Source organism: Dendrobates tinctorius, unplaced genomic scaffold (assembly GCF_039654945.1).
Source record: "Dendrobates tinctorius isolate UK_male_01 unplaced genomic scaffold, ASM3965494v1 ptg000028l, whole genome shotgun sequence".
Taxonomy (NCBI): Eukaryota; Metazoa; Chordata; class Amphibia; order Anura; family Dendrobatidae; genus Dendrobates; species Dendrobates tinctorius.
This window is the reverse complement of record NW_027361696.1, coordinates 22,211,514-22,230,185: the sequence shown is the minus strand read 5'-3', so window position 1 is coordinate 22,230,185 and position 18,672 is coordinate 22,211,514. Positions and strand designations below refer to the sequence as shown.

Genomic DNA, 18,672 nt, shown 5'->3' with positions numbered 1-18,672 from the left:
TTTTTTTTTTTTTTTATCTAAGTGGTGAGAAATTTTTTTGAAATTTGTAAAAAAAAATATGTGATTGTTCTGTCATTTTCCGAGACCCGTAATGTTTTCAAATCTTAGTCGATGGAGCTGTGTGACGACTTATGATTTGTGCACTGAGCTAATATTTTTATCCATACCATTTTGGGTTAGATATGATGTTTCGACTGTTTCTTGCTGCGATAAATGTAATTCTGGCAGTTCAATTTTTTTCAAATAGCACTTTACTGAGCAAATTAATTTTTACTTTTTTATTTCTTCATTTTCAAAGGGGGTGGTTTGAATTTCTTTTATTATTTTTTTTTTCATAGTTATAAAAATAAGTCACTTTCCACTGTACTTGTTTAGTCCCCTTAGGGACAGTAGTACTGTCATAACAAGCATTAAGGTCTTCAACAGACCCCCGGCTGTCAAGACAACCCATCAGCAAATCACGCTACGAGCACGCCGATGGATGTATAGCATGATGTGCCCCCCCCCCCGCCAGAATACAGTGATTGACAGCAGCATTTAGCAGGTTATCAGTCGCAGGAAGAGCTCAGCTTTTAGAGGCAGATGATGGTTGAATAACTCAGCCATCATCTGCTGGAAAGATGCAGGTTCAACTTGCAAGCCTGCATCAACATCAGGTACCCAGCAAATTATGTAAATGTATGTCATATGTCTGGATAGGATTAAAAAGCAAAAACTTTAACCCCTTAACGACCGGGGTTATTTTAGTTTTTGCGTTTTTGTTTTTCGCTCCCTTTCTTCCCAGAGCCATAACTTTTTTACTTTTCCGTCAATATGGCCATATGAGGGCTTATTTTTTGCGGGACGAGTTGTACTTTTGAACAACACCATTGATTTTACCATGTCGGGTACTACAAAATGGGAAAAAAATTCCAAGTGCGGTGAAATTGCAAAAAAAGTGCTATCCCACACTTGCTTTTTGCTTGGCATTTTTGCTAGGTTCACTAAATGCTAAACTGACCCACCATTATGATTCACCAGGTCATTACGAGTTCATAGACACCAAAAATGTATAGGTTCTTTTGTATCTAAGTGGTGAAAAAAAATTCCAAAGTTTGCTAAAAAAAAAAAAAAAAACAACACCATATTCCAAGACCCGTAGCGTCTCCATTTTTCGTGATCTGGGGTCGGATGAGGGCTTATTTTTTGCGTGCCGAGCTGACATTTTTAATAATAACACTTTTATGCAGACACGTTCTTTTGATCGCCCGTTATTGCATCTTAATGCATTGTCACAGAGATCAAAAAAACATAATTCTGGGGTTTTGACTTTTTTCTCGCTACGCCGTTTAGCGATCGGGTTAATGCTTTTTTTATTGATAGATCAGACAATTCTGAACACGGTGATACCTAATATGTGTATGTGGGGGTTTTTTTACTGTTTTATTTTGATTGGGGCGAAAGGGGGGGGGATTTGAACTTTTAGGGTTTTTTTATTTTTTTTATTTTAAAACATTTTTTTTTAATTTTGTCATGCTTCAATAGCCTCCATAGGAGGCTTGAAGCATGCACAACTCGATCGGCTCTGCTACATATGGGCGATGAGCAGATCGCCCATATGTAGCAAGCAGATTTACTCCTGTGCTTTCAGCGCCGACCAACGGGCGGCGCTGAAAGCCATCAGCCTGGAACAACCATAGAGGTCTCTATGAAACCTCTGGTTGTCCAGGCAACATGTGACGGGGGTCGGCGATGAGCTCACTTCCAGCCCGGCGGCCGGAAGTGCTATTTAAATGCCCGCTGTCAGCTTTGACAGCGGGATTTAACTAGTTAATAGGCGCAGGCGGACAGCGATTCCACTCACGCCTATTGCGGGCACATGTCAGCTGTTCAAAACAGCTGACATGTCCCGGCTTTGATGCGGGCTCAGCGCCGGAGCCATCATCAAAGCAGGGGAGATGTCTGATGACGGACTATGTCCGTCATTGGACATTAAGGGGTTAAAACTTTCAGCACAAGCATTTTCTAAATAAATTTGAAATATTGCTTTTTTATTCAGATTCTTGTAGATCTTAGAAACCCCCTTTAAATCAGTTTTTAGTTTATATATTAGATCAATAAGTATTATCTATATTTCCTCTATGGTTGGGTTTCATAAAATGATATACTTACTCCATTGGACGCTAGTGGGTACAGTTTTAAAATGAAATGTCCAATATCCTAAATGTGACACGGATAAAATATATGCCAATTAATAGGGAAGATATACATTAAAAAAATATAAATATTGTGCCACTGACTTTAAGAGTAAAAGCTACATAAATGCTTTTATGCAAAAAAAAAAGACAACAGCGTTCTAAGACTGATACATTTACTGGCTAAGCAGAAAATTATATTCCCAAACTTTTGGAGCACAGAGTCAAGTTTCCAAAAGAATGGCTGAGACAAAAAGGTAACAGTTGGTCAATGTTCCTACAAAACATTTGTTGAGAAAGGTGACGCACATAAAGATAAACCAAAATAATGCAAAACTGTTGTTACTGATGGAGAGTTAATAGATTACTATAGGGATCTGGAGACAGTCTGGCTCCAAAATCCAAGTGTTAGATTTAGTCCTTTCGTCAAATATTTGAACATTCTCAGATTTTATTCTTTCTGACATTCTTAAGTTGATTTTTCAATATTAAGACTGCTAAATCCATCACTGTTTTCCCAGGTGTGTCCACCTTATGTCTGTTTAGATTCAGCCTCATCTGTAGTTTTTTTTTATAGTTTCGCCAAATCCAGGCTCCTTCAGGGTATCTTGTAGATTGTATCATTTACACCACATTGGAGGTAAACATCAGTGATTTTATAGTCCTGTTGTTGGCACATTCAGACTTTGTTTGTTGGTTTGTTACTGTTTCAGGGGAACATAGTAGAAGAATTCTGAAGCTTTAACAACACAAGTTGATAACATTTCTTCTCCAATTTAGCCATGTAATTTAGTATATTGCGGTGCCGATTTTTACTGCCCACACTGCAGATATAAATCATTCCTAAAGAAAAGTAATTTTGATGGAGTATGAACCTGGCTCTCTGATGGTGACACTACTGTCAAGGAGATTTCTTCCTGTTGCATAAGAGAAGTTGCAGATCTCTGACCATCTCTTCCAGTCTGTGATCTCTGTGAAATATTGGTTTATAATTAACACCAATATTCTTAGGTTGCTCATGTGAGGGTTGTATGTGACCACAAGAAGCGCTCTGTTCTTTGTGATCCAGGAGGCTTTTCCTAGGGATCCATTTGGCTCTGTAGATCTGTTTGCATAACTACTGGGAGGTACAGTATCCTTTTTATAGTAGCAGGTATAGAGGAATAGACGAATAATCTTCTCTTTTTTGGCATAAAAGTATTTATATTAATTAATAAGATCATTATATAAAAGATGATTTAATAAAATGATGCAGTAAAATCTTATTACCTTTTGTCCATTGAGCTATTGCTCCTTAAAAAAGGGAAACAAATAGATTTATTATTAATTTATATTATAAAATACGGATCTACATCTAGTGCATGACACAAAGGTGTTGAATATGACACCGAAATTCCCTGTTTGGTGGTTCTTTGCATCCCTAGGTTACACTTTACCCATTAGATTGGGTCCTACGCATAATACAATGTATCAGTTTTTTATCAGTGGTAACTAGACTTTTCCTACGAAAAATATAATGGGTTCATATGTGATTTACCTTTAAAACATGGAGCCAAAGATCCATAGGCCATATTCACGGTATATCCAATGCTTAAGAGTCCAAAGGGAATTGTAGGATGTTGAACCGTATGAGTGCTAAAGCCACTGCCATAGCTATATTCCACCCAGGAATATTCAGATCCTGGAAATTTTTTCCAAGCAAAATCATTGGAAGACTTGTTGTCAAACTGAATTTCTAGAGAATTTGAGGTCTTGGCTATGATAATGCCCAAATTTGTGTCAAAATCCTTTTCTCCAATTAGATTATAACCAAGGCCGAATGAATCAGTGTCTCGAATGCGTGAAAGGAATGAGCCAAATGGTTTACCATTATATGTTCCTCCAAGGCCAAGAAGCAGAACCTGAATGCCCTGGATACTTTGGATGGAGAGTGGAGAAGATACATTTAGTTGGACCTGAATGAGATCCCCAGCGACCATATTTTTGGTTACATTGACTATTCCTGACTGGTATGCAATATTAGTGCATTGAGAAGCCATTATAAGCACCAGATCATATTTACTTTGGAAGGACAAGCCTGGGACTAAATATGAGTTTCCCCAGCTCCCAACGGGCTTGAGTTGCTCATAGACATGGCTACAGCCATTGTTATTCTCAGCACATGTGTGTCCAGCCATGACAGCAATCGGATTGTCAGCAACCACTCTGCTACCAGAGAGGTCCTCCTTACTCTGAATCTGGAAAGCCTCATAAGGCGTCAGCTTCAAGGTGAGTTTGTCACCATTGGTATAATTCTTGCCATTTACGGTGACAGATCCCTTTAGGTAGACTTCAACATTTGTTACGGTTGTATAGGCAAGTACAAAAAACTCTTTGTATTGATTTTCAGGTCCACTTGGAGGGGTGATGATGTAATATTCTACCCCTAGTTGCACTACTGGGTAGATCAGAGCCATGTCACCACTATTGGCTTTGTAATTTCTGGACATGACAGTGACGTCTGCATCCGCCTCAACAATAACGGAATTTGTGCAGTTTATTGTCCCTCTCAATTCATCTTTGATGTCTATTGGAATTACTACAGTTTGTCCTTTCTCAACCGTCACCTCCTTCTGAAAGTCTAATTTGTTTAGAGATACCGAAACTTTAGCAGATCCTGAAGCCGCAGTCACCAGGATCTGTCTGTCAGGGATTATGTCAGAGATGTCGTTCTGCATAAATGTTGTGATAAAGCTTGTTCCTGAGGATGTCACTTCTGTAATGCCTGTAGATAAATGAGTAGAATATTAACACTTTATGTACATAGAGATTGATTTTTATATCATTCTTATATTTTTTTATGACATTGGGAAAAATGTAAATAAAAATAGAAAATAAGTGTCTATTTTTCACTTTTGTATTTTAAATTCTTTGGCAGGCAGGTCCTATTTAAGTGATTTCTTGATTGAAAACAGACGTGGCAGTAATCAGGCCTAGATGTGGCTTGGGAATGTGAACTCAGCTTCCCAACAATGTGATAAACCACAGTTAATTAAAGTTTTCAGGTGTGGAGCAATCACTTTTTCACACAGGACTCGGAAGGTTTGGATTTCCTTTTCCCTTAATACTAAAGACCTTCATTTATAAACTGCATTATGTGTTTACTTATGTTATCTTTGTCTAATATTTACATTTGTTTGGTGATCGGAAACATTTAAGTGTGACAAACATGGAAAAGAATAGGAAATCAGGAAGGGGGCAAACACTTTTTCACATCACTGAATATATGTATGAAATGAAATTCAGCGTCCTGTCTGCATAGCAGAAGTGACTGAATTCATCTAATATCCAGCAGCTCCTGCTCTCTCTCTACAACCAATGATTAAGTGATCATTGGGTCTATAAGGCCTCTTTCACACTTCAGTTTTTTGCATCAGTTCAAATCCGCCAAAAAGTTAGAAAAGCGGATCCGTTCTTAACTGATGTGAACGGATGGCTCAGGATCCGTTTTCAGACGGATCCTGAAAATGAGGAAGTTTAAAGGAAACGCTGGCTGGGAAGGAGAGAGAGAGAGAGAGAGAGAGAGAGAGAATTTTTTTTTTGTCCGGCACCCAGACAGAATTTCGGGTTAATTCAGTGTTTGGAGGATCCGCTGGGAAAAAAAACATTACAAGCTCCGTTTCAAAATCTTTGAGGATGGAAACGGACAGCAACATCACGGCGGATCCTCACAAAAACGGATGCAACGGACAGCAATCCGTCAGGATCCGCCACTAATGAAATTCAATGGGGAAAAAACGGATCCTCAAAAGAAATTTGCGGATCCGTTTTTTCCAAAACCTGGCGGATTGTGACTGATTGTAAAAAACGGAAGTGTGAAAGAGGCCTAAGCGAAAATGCAGTCAGTTTCCTAATCTTTGTAGTTAAACACTGACTCAGCACTATTTATACAGCAATCAATAAAAAGTAAACAATGCAACAAACCATGTTTATCCTCTCTTAAGGGAGTCTGGCTGTGTCTGAAAGTTGGCTTCCTGTCCCCATAACAACTAATTCAAACTTCTAAAGTCCCCGTTACACTAAACGATGTCCCAGCGATCCCAACAATGATCCGACATGATGGGATCGCTGGGACATCGTTAGGCTGATTGCTGGTGAGCTGTCATATAGACAGCCCCAGCGATCAGGACCAGCGACGCTGGACACTGGTTTCTAATGTAAACGTCGGGTATCCAGGAGCAGGGCGACTCCTGGATGCCCGCTGTTTACCTTGGAAACCGGCGTACACGCTGGTTTCAAAGGTAAACATCGGGTATCTAGGAGCTGCGTGACTCCTGGATACCCGACGTTTACATTAGAAACCAGCGTCCAGCATTGCGGATCGCTGGTCTCTCGCTGCCACACACAGCGATGCGTGCTGGGCAGCGGGGGACCAGCGATCGAAAAACGGCCCAGGCCGCTCAAGCACGATCAGCGATAACCGGCAGGGGTGCCGGTCCCTGATCTCCATCACACACAGCGATCTCGCTGGCGAGATCGCTGATGTGTCACAAAAATCAGCGATCTCGCTAGCGAGATCACTATGTGTGATGGGACCCTTACTCTGCACTGAAGATGGGAGGTGCCGGACCGGACCGGACCGTGACACCCATCTGACCCGGACCGGACCCGGACCGCCCCTGGGTGGGTATAATCTAACTCGTTTTTCCTATCTTTCAGGTTACATTGGGGACTTATCTACAGCATTACAGAATGCTGTAGATAAGCCCCTGATGACGGTGCCAGCAGCTGATAGTCCAAAAATGGGGTGACAGATTCCCTTTAAGCCCCTTGTACTTGGCTTAACTTTTTTTTTACCTATATATAGCCAGAGGCAGTCACTCAGTTCTCCTTTGATCATCCTTGGTATTTCAGGTATTGTCCGAATTAAAACCTGAAAATTGTGTCCTTTACTCATCATGCATGAGATTGCATTACACTAGCATATATATTAATGTATAAGAAACTCAATCAGTTTTTTCTTAATTGTCTCTGGTGTTCTCGGAATAGGAGGAATTCATCCAGTATGAATTATAATAGTAATCATTTTGTCTTTTGCCTATCATACATTGTATTAATTTTTTGTGTAACCTATTTTTTGTTGTGCAAGACTCTCACTTAGTTGTTCCTTAATAATCTCCAGTGTACCTGGTATTCCAGGTAATACAGTTGGAATCCATATTTTGTAAAAAAAAATTGTAAAAGATATTTTTGCTGACAGAACACTCACTCAGTTCTTCCTTAATCGTTCCTGGTATACCTGGTATTCCTGCTGTCCCTGGTATCCCTGGCACTTCTGGTAGTCCTGTGACTCCTCGTATTCCTGGGACTCCTGGTGTTCCTGGTACTCCTGGCACTCCTGGGATTCCTGGTACTCCTGCTGTTCCTGTTATTCCTGGTATTCCTGGTACTCCTGGCATTCCTGGTACTGCTGGTATCCCTTGTACTCCTGGTATTCCTGGAATCCCTGGTATTCCAGGTATCCCTGGTATTCCTGGTATTTCTGCTGTCCCTGGTATTGCTGGTATCGCTGGTATTTCTGGTATTCCTGGTATCCCTGGTGTTTCTGGTATCCCTGGTATTCCTGGTATCTCTGGAATGCCTGGTATTCCTGGTACTCCTGGAATTCCTGGTATTCCTGGTGTCTCTGGTTTTCCTGGAATTCCTGGAATCCCTGGTGTCTCAGGTATTCCTGGTAATCCACCTTATAAGGATTAAAACAAGAAAAATGACAAATGTTTCAATGTCCATCTATTTTAACTTATAGTCATTACTTCAAGTAAATGGGTTTTTATGTAAAATATATTTTGGTTTTTGATTACTCACTCAGTTCTTCCTTAACTGTCCCTGGTATGTCTGGCATTTCTGGTATTCCTGGTGTCTCTGGTATTCCTGGTATTCCTGGTACCCCTGGTATTGCTGGTATCCCTGGTATTCCTGGTATGCCTGGTATTCCTGGTATGCCTGGTATCCCTGGTAGTCCTGGTATTCCTGGGATTCCTGGTATCCCTGGTATCCCTGGTCTTCCTGGTCTTCCTGGTATCCCTGGTATGCCTGGTCTTCCTGGTATCCCTGGAATCCCTGGTATCCCTGGTATTCCTGGTATTCCTGGTATCCCTGGTCTTCCTGGTATCCCTGGTATCCCCGGAATTCCTGGTATCCATGGTACTCCTGGTATTCCTGGTATGCCTGGTATCCCTGGTATCCCTGGTCTTCCTGGTCTTCCTGGTATCCCTGGTATCCCCGGTATTCCTGGTATCCCTGGTATCCCTGGTCTTCCTGGTATCCCCGGAATTCCTGGTATCCCTGGTTTCCCTGGTATTTTTGGTATCCCTGGTATTTCTGCTATCCCTGGTATTCCTGGTACTCCTGGTATTTCTGGTATTCCTGGTGTCTCTGGAATGCCTGGTATTCCTGGTACTCCTGGAATTCCTCGTATTCCTGGTATCCCTGGTGTCTCAGGTATTCCTGATAATCCACCTTATAAGGATTAAAACAAGAAAAATGTCAATCTATTTTAACTTATAGTCATTACTTTTATTATTATTATTATTTATTATTATTATAGCGCCATTTATTACATGGCGCTTTACATGTGAGGAAGGGTATACATAATAAATACAAGTACAGTAATCTTTAACAATACAAGTCATGACTGGTACAGGATGAGAGAGGACCCTGCCCACGAGGGCTCACAATCTACAAGGGATGGATACAGTAGGTGAGGGTAGAGCTGGTCGTGCAGTGGTTTGGTGAATCGGTGGTTACTGCAGGTTGTAGGCTTGTCGGAAGAGGTAGGTCTTCAGGTTCTTTTTGAAGGTTTCCAAGGTAGGCGAGAGTCTGATATGTTGTGGTAGAGAGTTCCAGAGTAGGGAGAATGCGCCGGAGAAATCTTGTATGCGATTGTGGGAAAAGGAGATAAGAGGGGAGTAGAGAAGGAGATCTTGTGTGGATCGGAGGTTGCGTGCAGGTATGCACAGGGAGACGAGGTCACAGATGTATGGAGGACTCAGGTTGTGGATGGCTTTGTATGTCATGGTTAGGGTTTTGAACTGGAGTCTTTGGGAAATGGGGAGCCAGTGCAGGGATTGACAGAGGGGAGAGGCCCGGGAATAGCAGGGGGACAGGTGATTTAGTCAGGCAGCAGAGTTTAGAATAGATTGGAGGGGTGCAAGAGTGTTAGAGGGAGGCCACAGAGCAGGAGGTTGCAGCAGTCAAGGCGGGAGATGATGAGAGCATGGACTAGGGTTTTTGCAGATTCTTGGTTGTGTAATGTACGTATCCGTGAAATGTTTTTGAGTTTAAGTCGGCAGAAAGAGGAAAGGGCTTGGATATGTGGTTTGAAAGGAAGATCGGTGTCAAGGATAACCCCGATGCAGCGAGCTTGTGCGTCGGGAGAGAGTTGGCAGCCGTTTACTTTAATGGATAGGTCTGTTGGGAGGGTCACGTGAGATGGGGGAAAGATGATGAATTCTGTTTTGTCCATATTAAGTTTTAGAAATCTTGCGAAGAAGAAGGATGAAATAGCAGACAGATATTGAGGAATTCTGTTTAGTAGGGAGGTGATATCTGGTCCAGAGATGTAGATCTGTGTGTCATCAGCATAGAGGTGATACTGAAAGCTGTGAGATGCAATGAGCTGTCCAAGGCTGAAGGTGTAAATGAGCAGGGGCCCTAGGACTGAACCTTGCTGGACTCCGACGGATAGGGGGTGCGGTGAGGAGGTGGTGTGAGAGTGGGAGACGCTGAATGTCCGGTCTGTTAGGTATGACGAGATCCAAGATAGGGCCAAGTCTGTGATACCAAGAGATGAGAGGGTCTGTAGTAATAGGGATTGGTCCACTGTGTCAAAGGCAGAGGACGGGTCCAGGAAGAGGAGGACAGAGTAGTGTCGCTTGGCCTTGGCAGTTAATAAGTCATTGGTGACCTTAGCTAGGGCAGTTTCAGTGGAGTGCTGTGGCCAGAAGCCAGATGGTGAGCGATCAAAGAGGGAGCAAGAAGAGAGGTGGGAGGACATTTCAAGATGGACGTGTTGTTCCAGTAGTTTTGAGGCATAGGGGAGAAGTGATATAGGGTGATAGCTAGATACAGAGGATAGGTCAAAAGAGGGCTTTTTGAGGATAGGTGTGATTGAGGCATGTTTAAAGCTTGAGGGTAAAACACCAGTTGTTAGTGATAGGCTGAAGAGATGGGTTAGGGTTGGGATGAACACTGTGGTGAGCTTTGGGATGAAGTGGGAAGGGATCTGGTCAGGTGCACAGGTAGTGAGATGTGATCTTGAGAGTAGAGTGGAGAGTCGATCTTCTGTAATGGTGGAGAAGTTGGTTTTGGAGGAGGAGGGCAAGGCAGTTAGGAGGAAGGGCTCTGGGGCTTGTCGACCAAAACTGTGTCTGATGTTATTTACTTCAAGTAAATGGGGTTTTATGTAAAATATATTTCTTTTTTTTGAGTACTCACTCAGTTCTTCTTTAATTGTCCCTGGTATCTCTGGCATTTCTGGTATTCCTGGTGTCTCAGGTATTCCTGGTACTCCTGGTATTGCTGGTATCCCTGGTATTCCTGGTATTCCTGGTATCCCTGGCATGCCTGGTATCCCTGGTATCCCTGGTCTTCCTGGTCTTCCTGGTCTCCCTGGTCTCCCTGGTCTTCCTGGTCTCCCTGGTCTTCCTGGTCTTCCTGGTATCCCCGGTATTCCTGGTATCCCTGGTATCCCTGGTATTCCTGGTATTCCTGGTATCCCTGGTACTCCTGGCACTCCTGGTATTACTGGTGTCTCTGGTATACCTGGTGTTCCTGGTGTCTCTGGTATTCCTGGTATAACCGGTATCCCTGGTTTTCCTGGTATCTCTGGTATTTCTGCTATCCCTGGTATCGCTGGTATCGCTGGTATTTCTGGTATTCCTGGTATCGCTGGTATTTCTGGTATTCCTGGTATCCCTGGTATGCCTGGTATCCCTGGTATCCCTGGTCTTCCTGGTCTTCCTGGTCTTCCTGGTCTCCCTGGTCTTCCTGGTCTTCCTGGTCTCCCTGGTCTCCCTGGTATTCCTGGTATCCCTGGTATTCCTGGTATTCCTGGTATGCCTGGAATCCCTGGTATCCCCGGTATTCCTGGTATACCTGGTATCTCCGGTATCCCTGGTATCCCTGGTATTCCTGGTATCCCTGGTACTCCTGGTACTCCTGGTATTCCTGGTGTCTCTGGTATTCCTGGTGTTCCTGGTGTCTCTGGTATTCCTGGTATTGCCGGCATCCCTGGTTTTCCTGGTATCTCTGGTATTTCTGCTATCCCTGGTATTCCTGGTATCCCTGGTGTTTCTGGTATCCCTGGTATTCCTGGTGTCTCTGGGATGCCTGGTATTCCTGGTACTCCTGGAATTCCTAGTATTCCTGCTATTCCTGGTGTCTCTGGTTTTTCTGGTATTCCTGGCATCTCTGGTGTCTCAGGTATTTCTGGTAATCCACCTTATAAGGATTAAAACAAGAAAAATGGCAAAAGTTTCAATATCCATCTATTTTAACTTATAGTTATTACTTCAAGTAAATGGGTTATAATGTAAAATATATTTTTGTTCTTGATTACTCACTCAGTTCTTCCTTAATTGTCCCTGGTGTCCCTGGAACTTCTGGTATTCCTGGTGTCTCTGGTATTCCAGGTACTCCTGGTATTCCTGGTATCCCTGGTATTCCTGGTATGCCTGGAATCCCTGGTATTCCTGGTATCCCTGGTATCCCCGGTATTCCTGGTATACCTGGTATCTCTGGTATTCCTGGTATCCCTGGCATCCCTGGTAATTCTGGTATTCCTGGTATCCATGGTATTCCTGGTGTCTCTGGTATTCCTGGTATTCCTGGTACTCCTGGTATTGCTGGTATCCCTGGTATTCCTGGTATTCCTGGTATGCCTGGAATCCCTGGTCTTCCTGGTATCCCCGGTATTCCTGGTATACCTGGTATCTCTGGTATTCCTGGTATCCCTGGTATTCCTGGTACTTCTGGTATTCCTGGTATCCCTGGTATTCCTGGTGTCTGTGGTATTCCTGGTATCCCTGGTGTCTCAGGTATTTCTGGTAATCCACCTTAAAAGGATTAAAGCAAGAAAAATGGAAAATGTTTCAATGGCCATCTATTTTAACTTATAGTCATTACTTCAAGTAAATGGGTTTTTATGTAAAATATATTCTTGTTTTTGATTACTCACTCAGCTCTTCCTTAATTGTCCCTGGTATCCCTGGCATTTCTGGTATCCATGGTGTCTCTGGTATTCCTGGTATTCCTGGTACTCCTGGTATTGCTGGTATCCCTGGTATTCCTGGGATTCCTGGTATCCCTGGTATTCCTGGTATCCCCGGTATTCCTGGTATCCATGGTATTCCTGGTATTGCTGGTATTCCTGGAATTCCTGGTATCGCTGGTATTCCTGGTATCCCTGGTATTCCTGGTATGCCTGGAATTCCTGGTCTTCCTGGTATTCCTGGTATCCCTGGTATCCCCGGTAATCCTGGTATACCTGGTATCTCTGGTATCCCTGGTATTCCTGGTACTTCTGGTATTCCTGGTATCCCTGGTATTCCTGGTGTCTCTGGTATTCCTGGTATCCCTGGTGTCTCTGGTATTTCTGGTAATCCACCTGATAAGGATTAAAACAAGAAAAATGGAAAATGTTTCAATGGCCATCTATTTTAACTTATAGTCATTACTTCAAATAAATGGGTTTTTATGTAAAATATATTCTTGATTTTGATTACTCACTCAGCTCTTCCTTAATTGTCCCTGGTATCCCTGGCATTTCTGGTATCCCTGGTGTCTCTGGAATTCCTGGTATTCCTGGTACTCCTGGTATTGCTGGTATCCCTGGTATTCCTGGTATCCCCGGTATTCCTGGTATCCCCGGGATTCCTGGTATCCCTGGTATTCCTGGTACTCCTGGTATTCCTGGTATTCCCGGTGTCTCTGGAATTCCTGGTGTCTCTGGTATTCCTGGTACCCCCGGTATTCCTGGTATCCCTGGTATTCCTGGTATTGCTGGTATTCCTGGAATTCCTGGTATCGCTGGTATTCCTGGTATCCCTGGTATTCCTGGTATGCCTGGAATTCCTGGTCTTCCTGGTATCCCTGGTATCCCCGGTATTCCTGGTATACCTGGTATCTCTGGTATCCCTGGTATTCCTGGTACTTCTGGTATTCCTGGTATCCCTGGTATTCCTGGTGTCTCTGGTATTCCTGGTATCCCTGGTATTCCTGGTATCGCTGGTATTCCTGGAATTCCTGGTATCGCTGGTATTCCTGGTATCCCTGGTATTCCTGGTATGCCTGGAATTCCTGGTCTTCCTGGTATCCCTGGTATTCCTGGTATCCCTGGTATCTCTGGTATTCCTGGTATCCCTGGTATTCCTGGTACTTCTGTCATCCCTGGTATTCCTGGTGTCTCTGGTATTCCTGGTATCCCTGGTGTCTCAGGTATTTCTGGTATTTCTGGTAATCCACCTTATAAGGATTAAAACAAGAAAAATGGCAAAAGTTTCAATGGCCATCTATTTTAACTTATAGTCATTACTTCAAGTAAATGGGCTTTTATGTAAAATATGTTCTTGTTTTTGATTACTCACTCAGCTCTTCCTTAATTGTCCCTGGTATCCCTGGCATTTGTGGTATTCCTGGTGTCTCCGGAATTCCTGGTATTCCTGGTACTCCTGGTCTTGCTGGTATCCCTGGTATTCCTGGGATTCCTGGTATCCCTGGTATTCCTGGTATCCCCGGGATTCCTGGTATCCCTGGTATTCCTGGTATTCCTGGTATCCCTGGTATCCCCGGTATTCCTGGTATCCCTGGTATTCCTGGAATTCCTGGTATCCCTGGTATGCCTTGAGTTCCTGGTCTTCCTGGTATTCCTGGTATCCCTGGTATCCCCGGTATTCCTGGTATTCCTGGTATACCTGGTATCCCCGGTATTCCTGGTATCCCTGGTATTCCTGGTATCCCCGGGATTCCTGGTATCCCTGGTATTCCTGGTGTCTCTGGTATTCCTGGTATCCCTGGTGTCTCTGGTATTCCTGGAATTGCCGGTATCCCTGGTATTCCTGGTATCGCTGGTATTTCTGGTATTCCTGGTATCCCTGGCATTTCTGGTATCCCTGGTATTCCTGGTGTCTCTGGAATGCCTGGTATTCCTGGTACTCCTGGAATTCCTGGTATTCCTGCTATTCCTGGTGTCTCTGGTTTTCCTGGTATTCCTGGTATCCCTGGTGTCTCAGGTACTCCTGGTAATCCACCTTATAAGGATTAAAACAAGAAAAATTGAAAATGCTTCAATATCCATCTATTTTAACTTATAGTCATTACTTCAAGTAAATGGGTTTTTATGTAAAATATATTTTTGTTCTTGATTACTCACTCAGTTCTTCCTTAATTTTACCTGGTATCCCTGGCACTTCTGGCATTCCTGGTGTCTCTGGTATTCCTGGTGTTCCTGGTAGTCCTGGTATTGCTGGTATCCCTGGTATTCCTGGAATTCCTGGTATCCCTGGTATTCCTGGTATTCCTGGTATGCCTGGAATCCCTGGTCTTCCTGGTATTCCTGGTATCCCTGGTATCCCTGGTATACCTGGTATCTCTGGTATTCCTGGTATTCCTGGTACTTCTGGTATTCCTGGTATCCCTGGTATTCCTGGTGTCTCTGGTATTCCTGGTATCCCTGGTGTCTCAGGAATTTCTGGTATTGCCGGTATCCCTGGTTTTCCTGGTATTTCTGCTATTCCTGGGATTCCTGGTATCCCTGGTATCCCTGGTATTCCTGGTATCCCTGGTATCCCCGGTATTCCTGGTATCCCCGGTATTCCTGGTATCCCTGGTATTCCTGGCTTTCCTGGTATCCCTGGTATCCCTGGGATTCCTGGTATTCCTGGAATTCCTGGTATTCCTGGTATTCCTGGTATGCCTGGAATCCCTGGTCTTCCTGGTATTCCTGGTATCCCTGGTATCCCCGGTATTCCTGGTATACCTGGTATCCCTGGTATTCCTGGTACTTCTGGTATTCCTGGTAGCCCTGGTATTCCAGGTGTCTCTGGTATTCCGGGTATCCCTGGTGTCTCAGGCATTTCTGGTATTTCTGGTAATCCACCTTATAAGGATTAAAACAAGAAAAATGGAAAATGTTTCAATGGCCATCTATTTTAACTTATAGTCATTACTTCAAGGAAATGGGTTTTTATGTAAAACTAGCTGAAGAGCCCGGCGCTGCCCGGGCATAGTAACTAACTGTGGTTATAGAAAATTATAATTATCCTCCATCCCATAGTCCCGTACCCATATACCCATCACACATCCACGATCCCATAGGCCCGTGCCCATATACCCATCATACATATCCTCCATCCCATAGTCGAGTGCCCATATACCCATCCTCCATCCAATAGTCCCATGCCCATATACCCATCATACATATTCTCCATCCCATAGTCCCATACCCATATACCCATCATACATATCCTCCATCCCATAGTCGAGTGCCCATATACCCATCATACATCCTCCATCCCATAGTCGAGTGCCCATATACCCATCACACATCCTCCATCCCATAGTCCCGTGCCCATATACCCGTCATACATAGCCTCCATCCCATAGTCCCGTGCCCATATACTCGTCATACATATCCTCCATCCCATAGTCCCGTGCCCATATACTCGTCATACATATCCTCCATCCCACAGTCCCATGCCCATATACCCATCATACATATCCACCATCCCATAGGCCCGTGCCCATATACCCGTCATACATATCCTCCATACCATAGTCCCGTGCCCATATACCCATCATGCATATCCTCCATACCATAGTCCCGTGCCCATATACCCGTCATACATATCCTCCATCCCATAGTCCCGTGCCCATATACCCGTCATACATATCCTCCATCCCATAGTCCAGTGCCCATATACCCGTCATACACATCCGCCATACCATAGTCCCGAGCCCATATACCCGTCATACATATCCTCCATCCCATAGTCCAGTGCCCATATACCCATCATACATATCCACGATCCCATAGGCCCGTGCCCATATACCCATCACACATATCCTCCATCCCATAGTCGAGTGCCCATATGCCCATCACACATCCTCCATCCCATAGTCCCATGCCCATATACCCATCACACATCCTTCATCTCATAGTCCCATGCCCATATACCCATCATACTTATCCTCCATCCCATAGTCCCGTGCCCATATACCCATCATACATATCCACGATCCCATAGGCCCGTGCCCATATACCCATCATACATATCCTCCATCCCATAGTCGAGTGCCCATATACCCATCACACATCCTTCATCTCATAGTCCCATGCCCATATACCCATAATACTTATCCTCCATCCCATAGTCTCGTGCCCATATACCCATCACACATCCTCCATCCCATAGTCCAGTGCCCATATACCCATCATACATATCCGCCATCTCATAGTCCCGTGCTCATATACCCGTCATACATCCTCCACCCATAGTCCCGTGCCCATATACATATCCTCCATCCCATAGTCCCATGCCCATATACCCGTCAAACATATCCTCTATCCCATAGTCCAGTGCCAATATACCCATCACACATCCTCCATCCCATAGTCCCGTGCCCATATACATATCCGCCATCCCATAGTCCCGTGCCCATATACCCATCACACATCCTCCATCCCATAGTCCCGTTCCCATATACCCATCATACATATCCTCCATCCCGTAGTCCGGTGCCCATATACCCATCACACATCCTCCATCCCATAGTCCCGTTCCCATATACTCATCACACATCCTCCATTCCATAGTCAACCATTATGACATCATAATGAGCGGCGGCAGGGCTTGCAACCTTTGATGACATCAGCGTCGCCATGGCAACCATTGTGACATCATAATGAGGGGCGGGGCTTGATACACACACACTGCTTCCTCAGTATGCAAATAGGGGCATTGTGACATCACAATGAGGGGCGGGGCTTGACGCACACACTTTTTCCCCCAGTATGTAGATAGGGGCAAAATTGTTTGGTGAATTGGAACGCGCGGGGTTAAAATTTCACCTCACAACATAGCTTAGGACGCTCTCAGGGTCCAGACGTGTCATTGTGCCAAATTTTGTGGCTGTAGCTGCGACGGTGCGGAAGCCTATCCCGGACATACACACATACACACACACATACATACATACATACATACATACATACATACACACATACATACACACTTTGAGCTTTATATATTAGATATATTCTTGTTTTTGATTACTCACTCAGCTCTTCCTTAATTGTCCCTGGTATCCCTGGCATTTCTGGTTTTCCTGGTGTCTCTGGTATTCCTGGTACTCCTGGTCTTGCTGGTATCCCTGGTATTCCTGGGATTCCTGGTATCCCTGGTATCCCTGGTATTCCTGGTAACCCTGGTATTCCTGGTATCCCTGGAACTCCTGGTATTCCTGGTGTCTCTGTTATTCCTGGTATCCCTGGTATTCCTGGTATTGCCGGTATCCCTGGTTTTCCTGGTATCCCTGGTATTTCTGCTATCCCTGGTATTCCTGGTATCGCTGGCATTTCTGGTATTCCTGGTATCCCTGGTATTCCTGGTATGCCTGGAATCCCTGGTCTTCCTGGTATTCCTGGTATCCCTGGTATCCCCGGTATTCCTGGTATACCTGGTATACCTGGTATGCCTGGTATTCCTGGTATCCCTGGTATTCCTGGTATCCATGGTATTTCTGGTATTCCTGGTATCCCTGGTATTCCTGGTGTCTCTGGTATTCCTGGTATCCCTGGTGTCTCAGGTATTTCTGGTATCCCTGGTAATCCACCTTATAAGGATTAAAACAAGAAAAATGGCAAATGTTTCAATGGCCATCTATTTTAACTTATAGTCATTACTTCAAGTAAATGGGTTTTTATGTAAAATATATTCTTGTTTTTGATTACTCACTCAGCTCTTCCTTAATTGTCTCTGGTATCCCTGGCAGTTCTGGTATTCCTGGTGTCTCTGGTAGTCCTGGTATTCCTGGTATTGCTGGTATCCCTGGTATTCCTGGAATTCCTGGTATCCCTGGTATTCCTGGTATCCCTGGTATTCCTGGTATGCCTGGAATCCCTGGTCTTCCTGGTATTCCTGGTACTCCTGGTATTGCTGGTATTCCTGGTATCCCCGGTATTCCTGGTATTCCCGGTATTGCTGGTATTCCTGGAATTCCTGGTATCGCTGGTATTCCTGGTATTCCTGGAATTCCTGGTCTTCCTGGTATTCCTGGTATCCCCGGTATTCCTGGTATACCTGGTATACCTGGTATCTCCGGTATTCCTGGTATCCCTGGTATTCCTGGTACTTCTGGTATCCCTGGTATTCCTGGTGTCTCTGGTATTCCTGGTATCCCTGGTGTCCCAGGTATTTCTGGTATCCCTGGTAATCCACCTTATAAGGATTAAAACAAGAAA

General features: G+C 44.1%; 1 protein-coding gene across 24 annotated transcripts in view; it reads right to left on the bottom strand.

Annotated features, from left to right (window-relative positions):
* Nucleotides 1-18,672, bottom strand: part of LOC141085206 (uncharacterized) — a 144,940-nt gene that overhangs the window by 110,397 nt on the left and 15,871 nt on the right. For 21 of the 24 annotated variants that reach the window (XM_073570453.1, XM_073570452.1, XM_073570451.1 and 18 more), the window contains 13 exons: nt 18,167-18,649; nt 17,490-18,044; nt 14,605-15,309; nt 13,799-14,461; nt 12,942-13,676; nt 12,391-12,819; nt 11,777-12,268; nt 10,650-11,654; nt 8,019-8,672; nt 7,453-7,896; nt 3,712-4,938; nt 3,444-3,467; nt 2,152-2,199 (listed from right to left, as the gene is read on the bottom strand). In XM_073570453.1, the coding sequence (XP_073426554.1) occupies nt 2,152-2,199; nt 3,444-3,467; nt 3,712-4,938; nt 7,453-7,896; nt 8,019-8,672; nt 10,650-11,654; nt 11,777-12,268; nt 12,391-12,819; nt 12,942-13,676; nt 13,799-14,461; nt 14,605-15,309; nt 17,490-18,044; nt 18,167-18,649 (7,464 nt within the window). The remainder of the gene's footprint in view (nt 1-2,151; nt 2,200-3,443; nt 3,468-3,711; nt 4,939-7,452; nt 7,897-8,018; nt 8,673-10,649; nt 11,655-11,776; nt 12,269-12,390; nt 12,820-12,941; nt 13,677-13,798; nt 14,462-14,604; nt 15,310-17,489; nt 18,045-18,166; nt 18,650-18,672) is intronic. The other 3 variants (XM_073570448.1, XM_073570450.1, XM_073570454.1) reach the window with 3 other exon arrangements.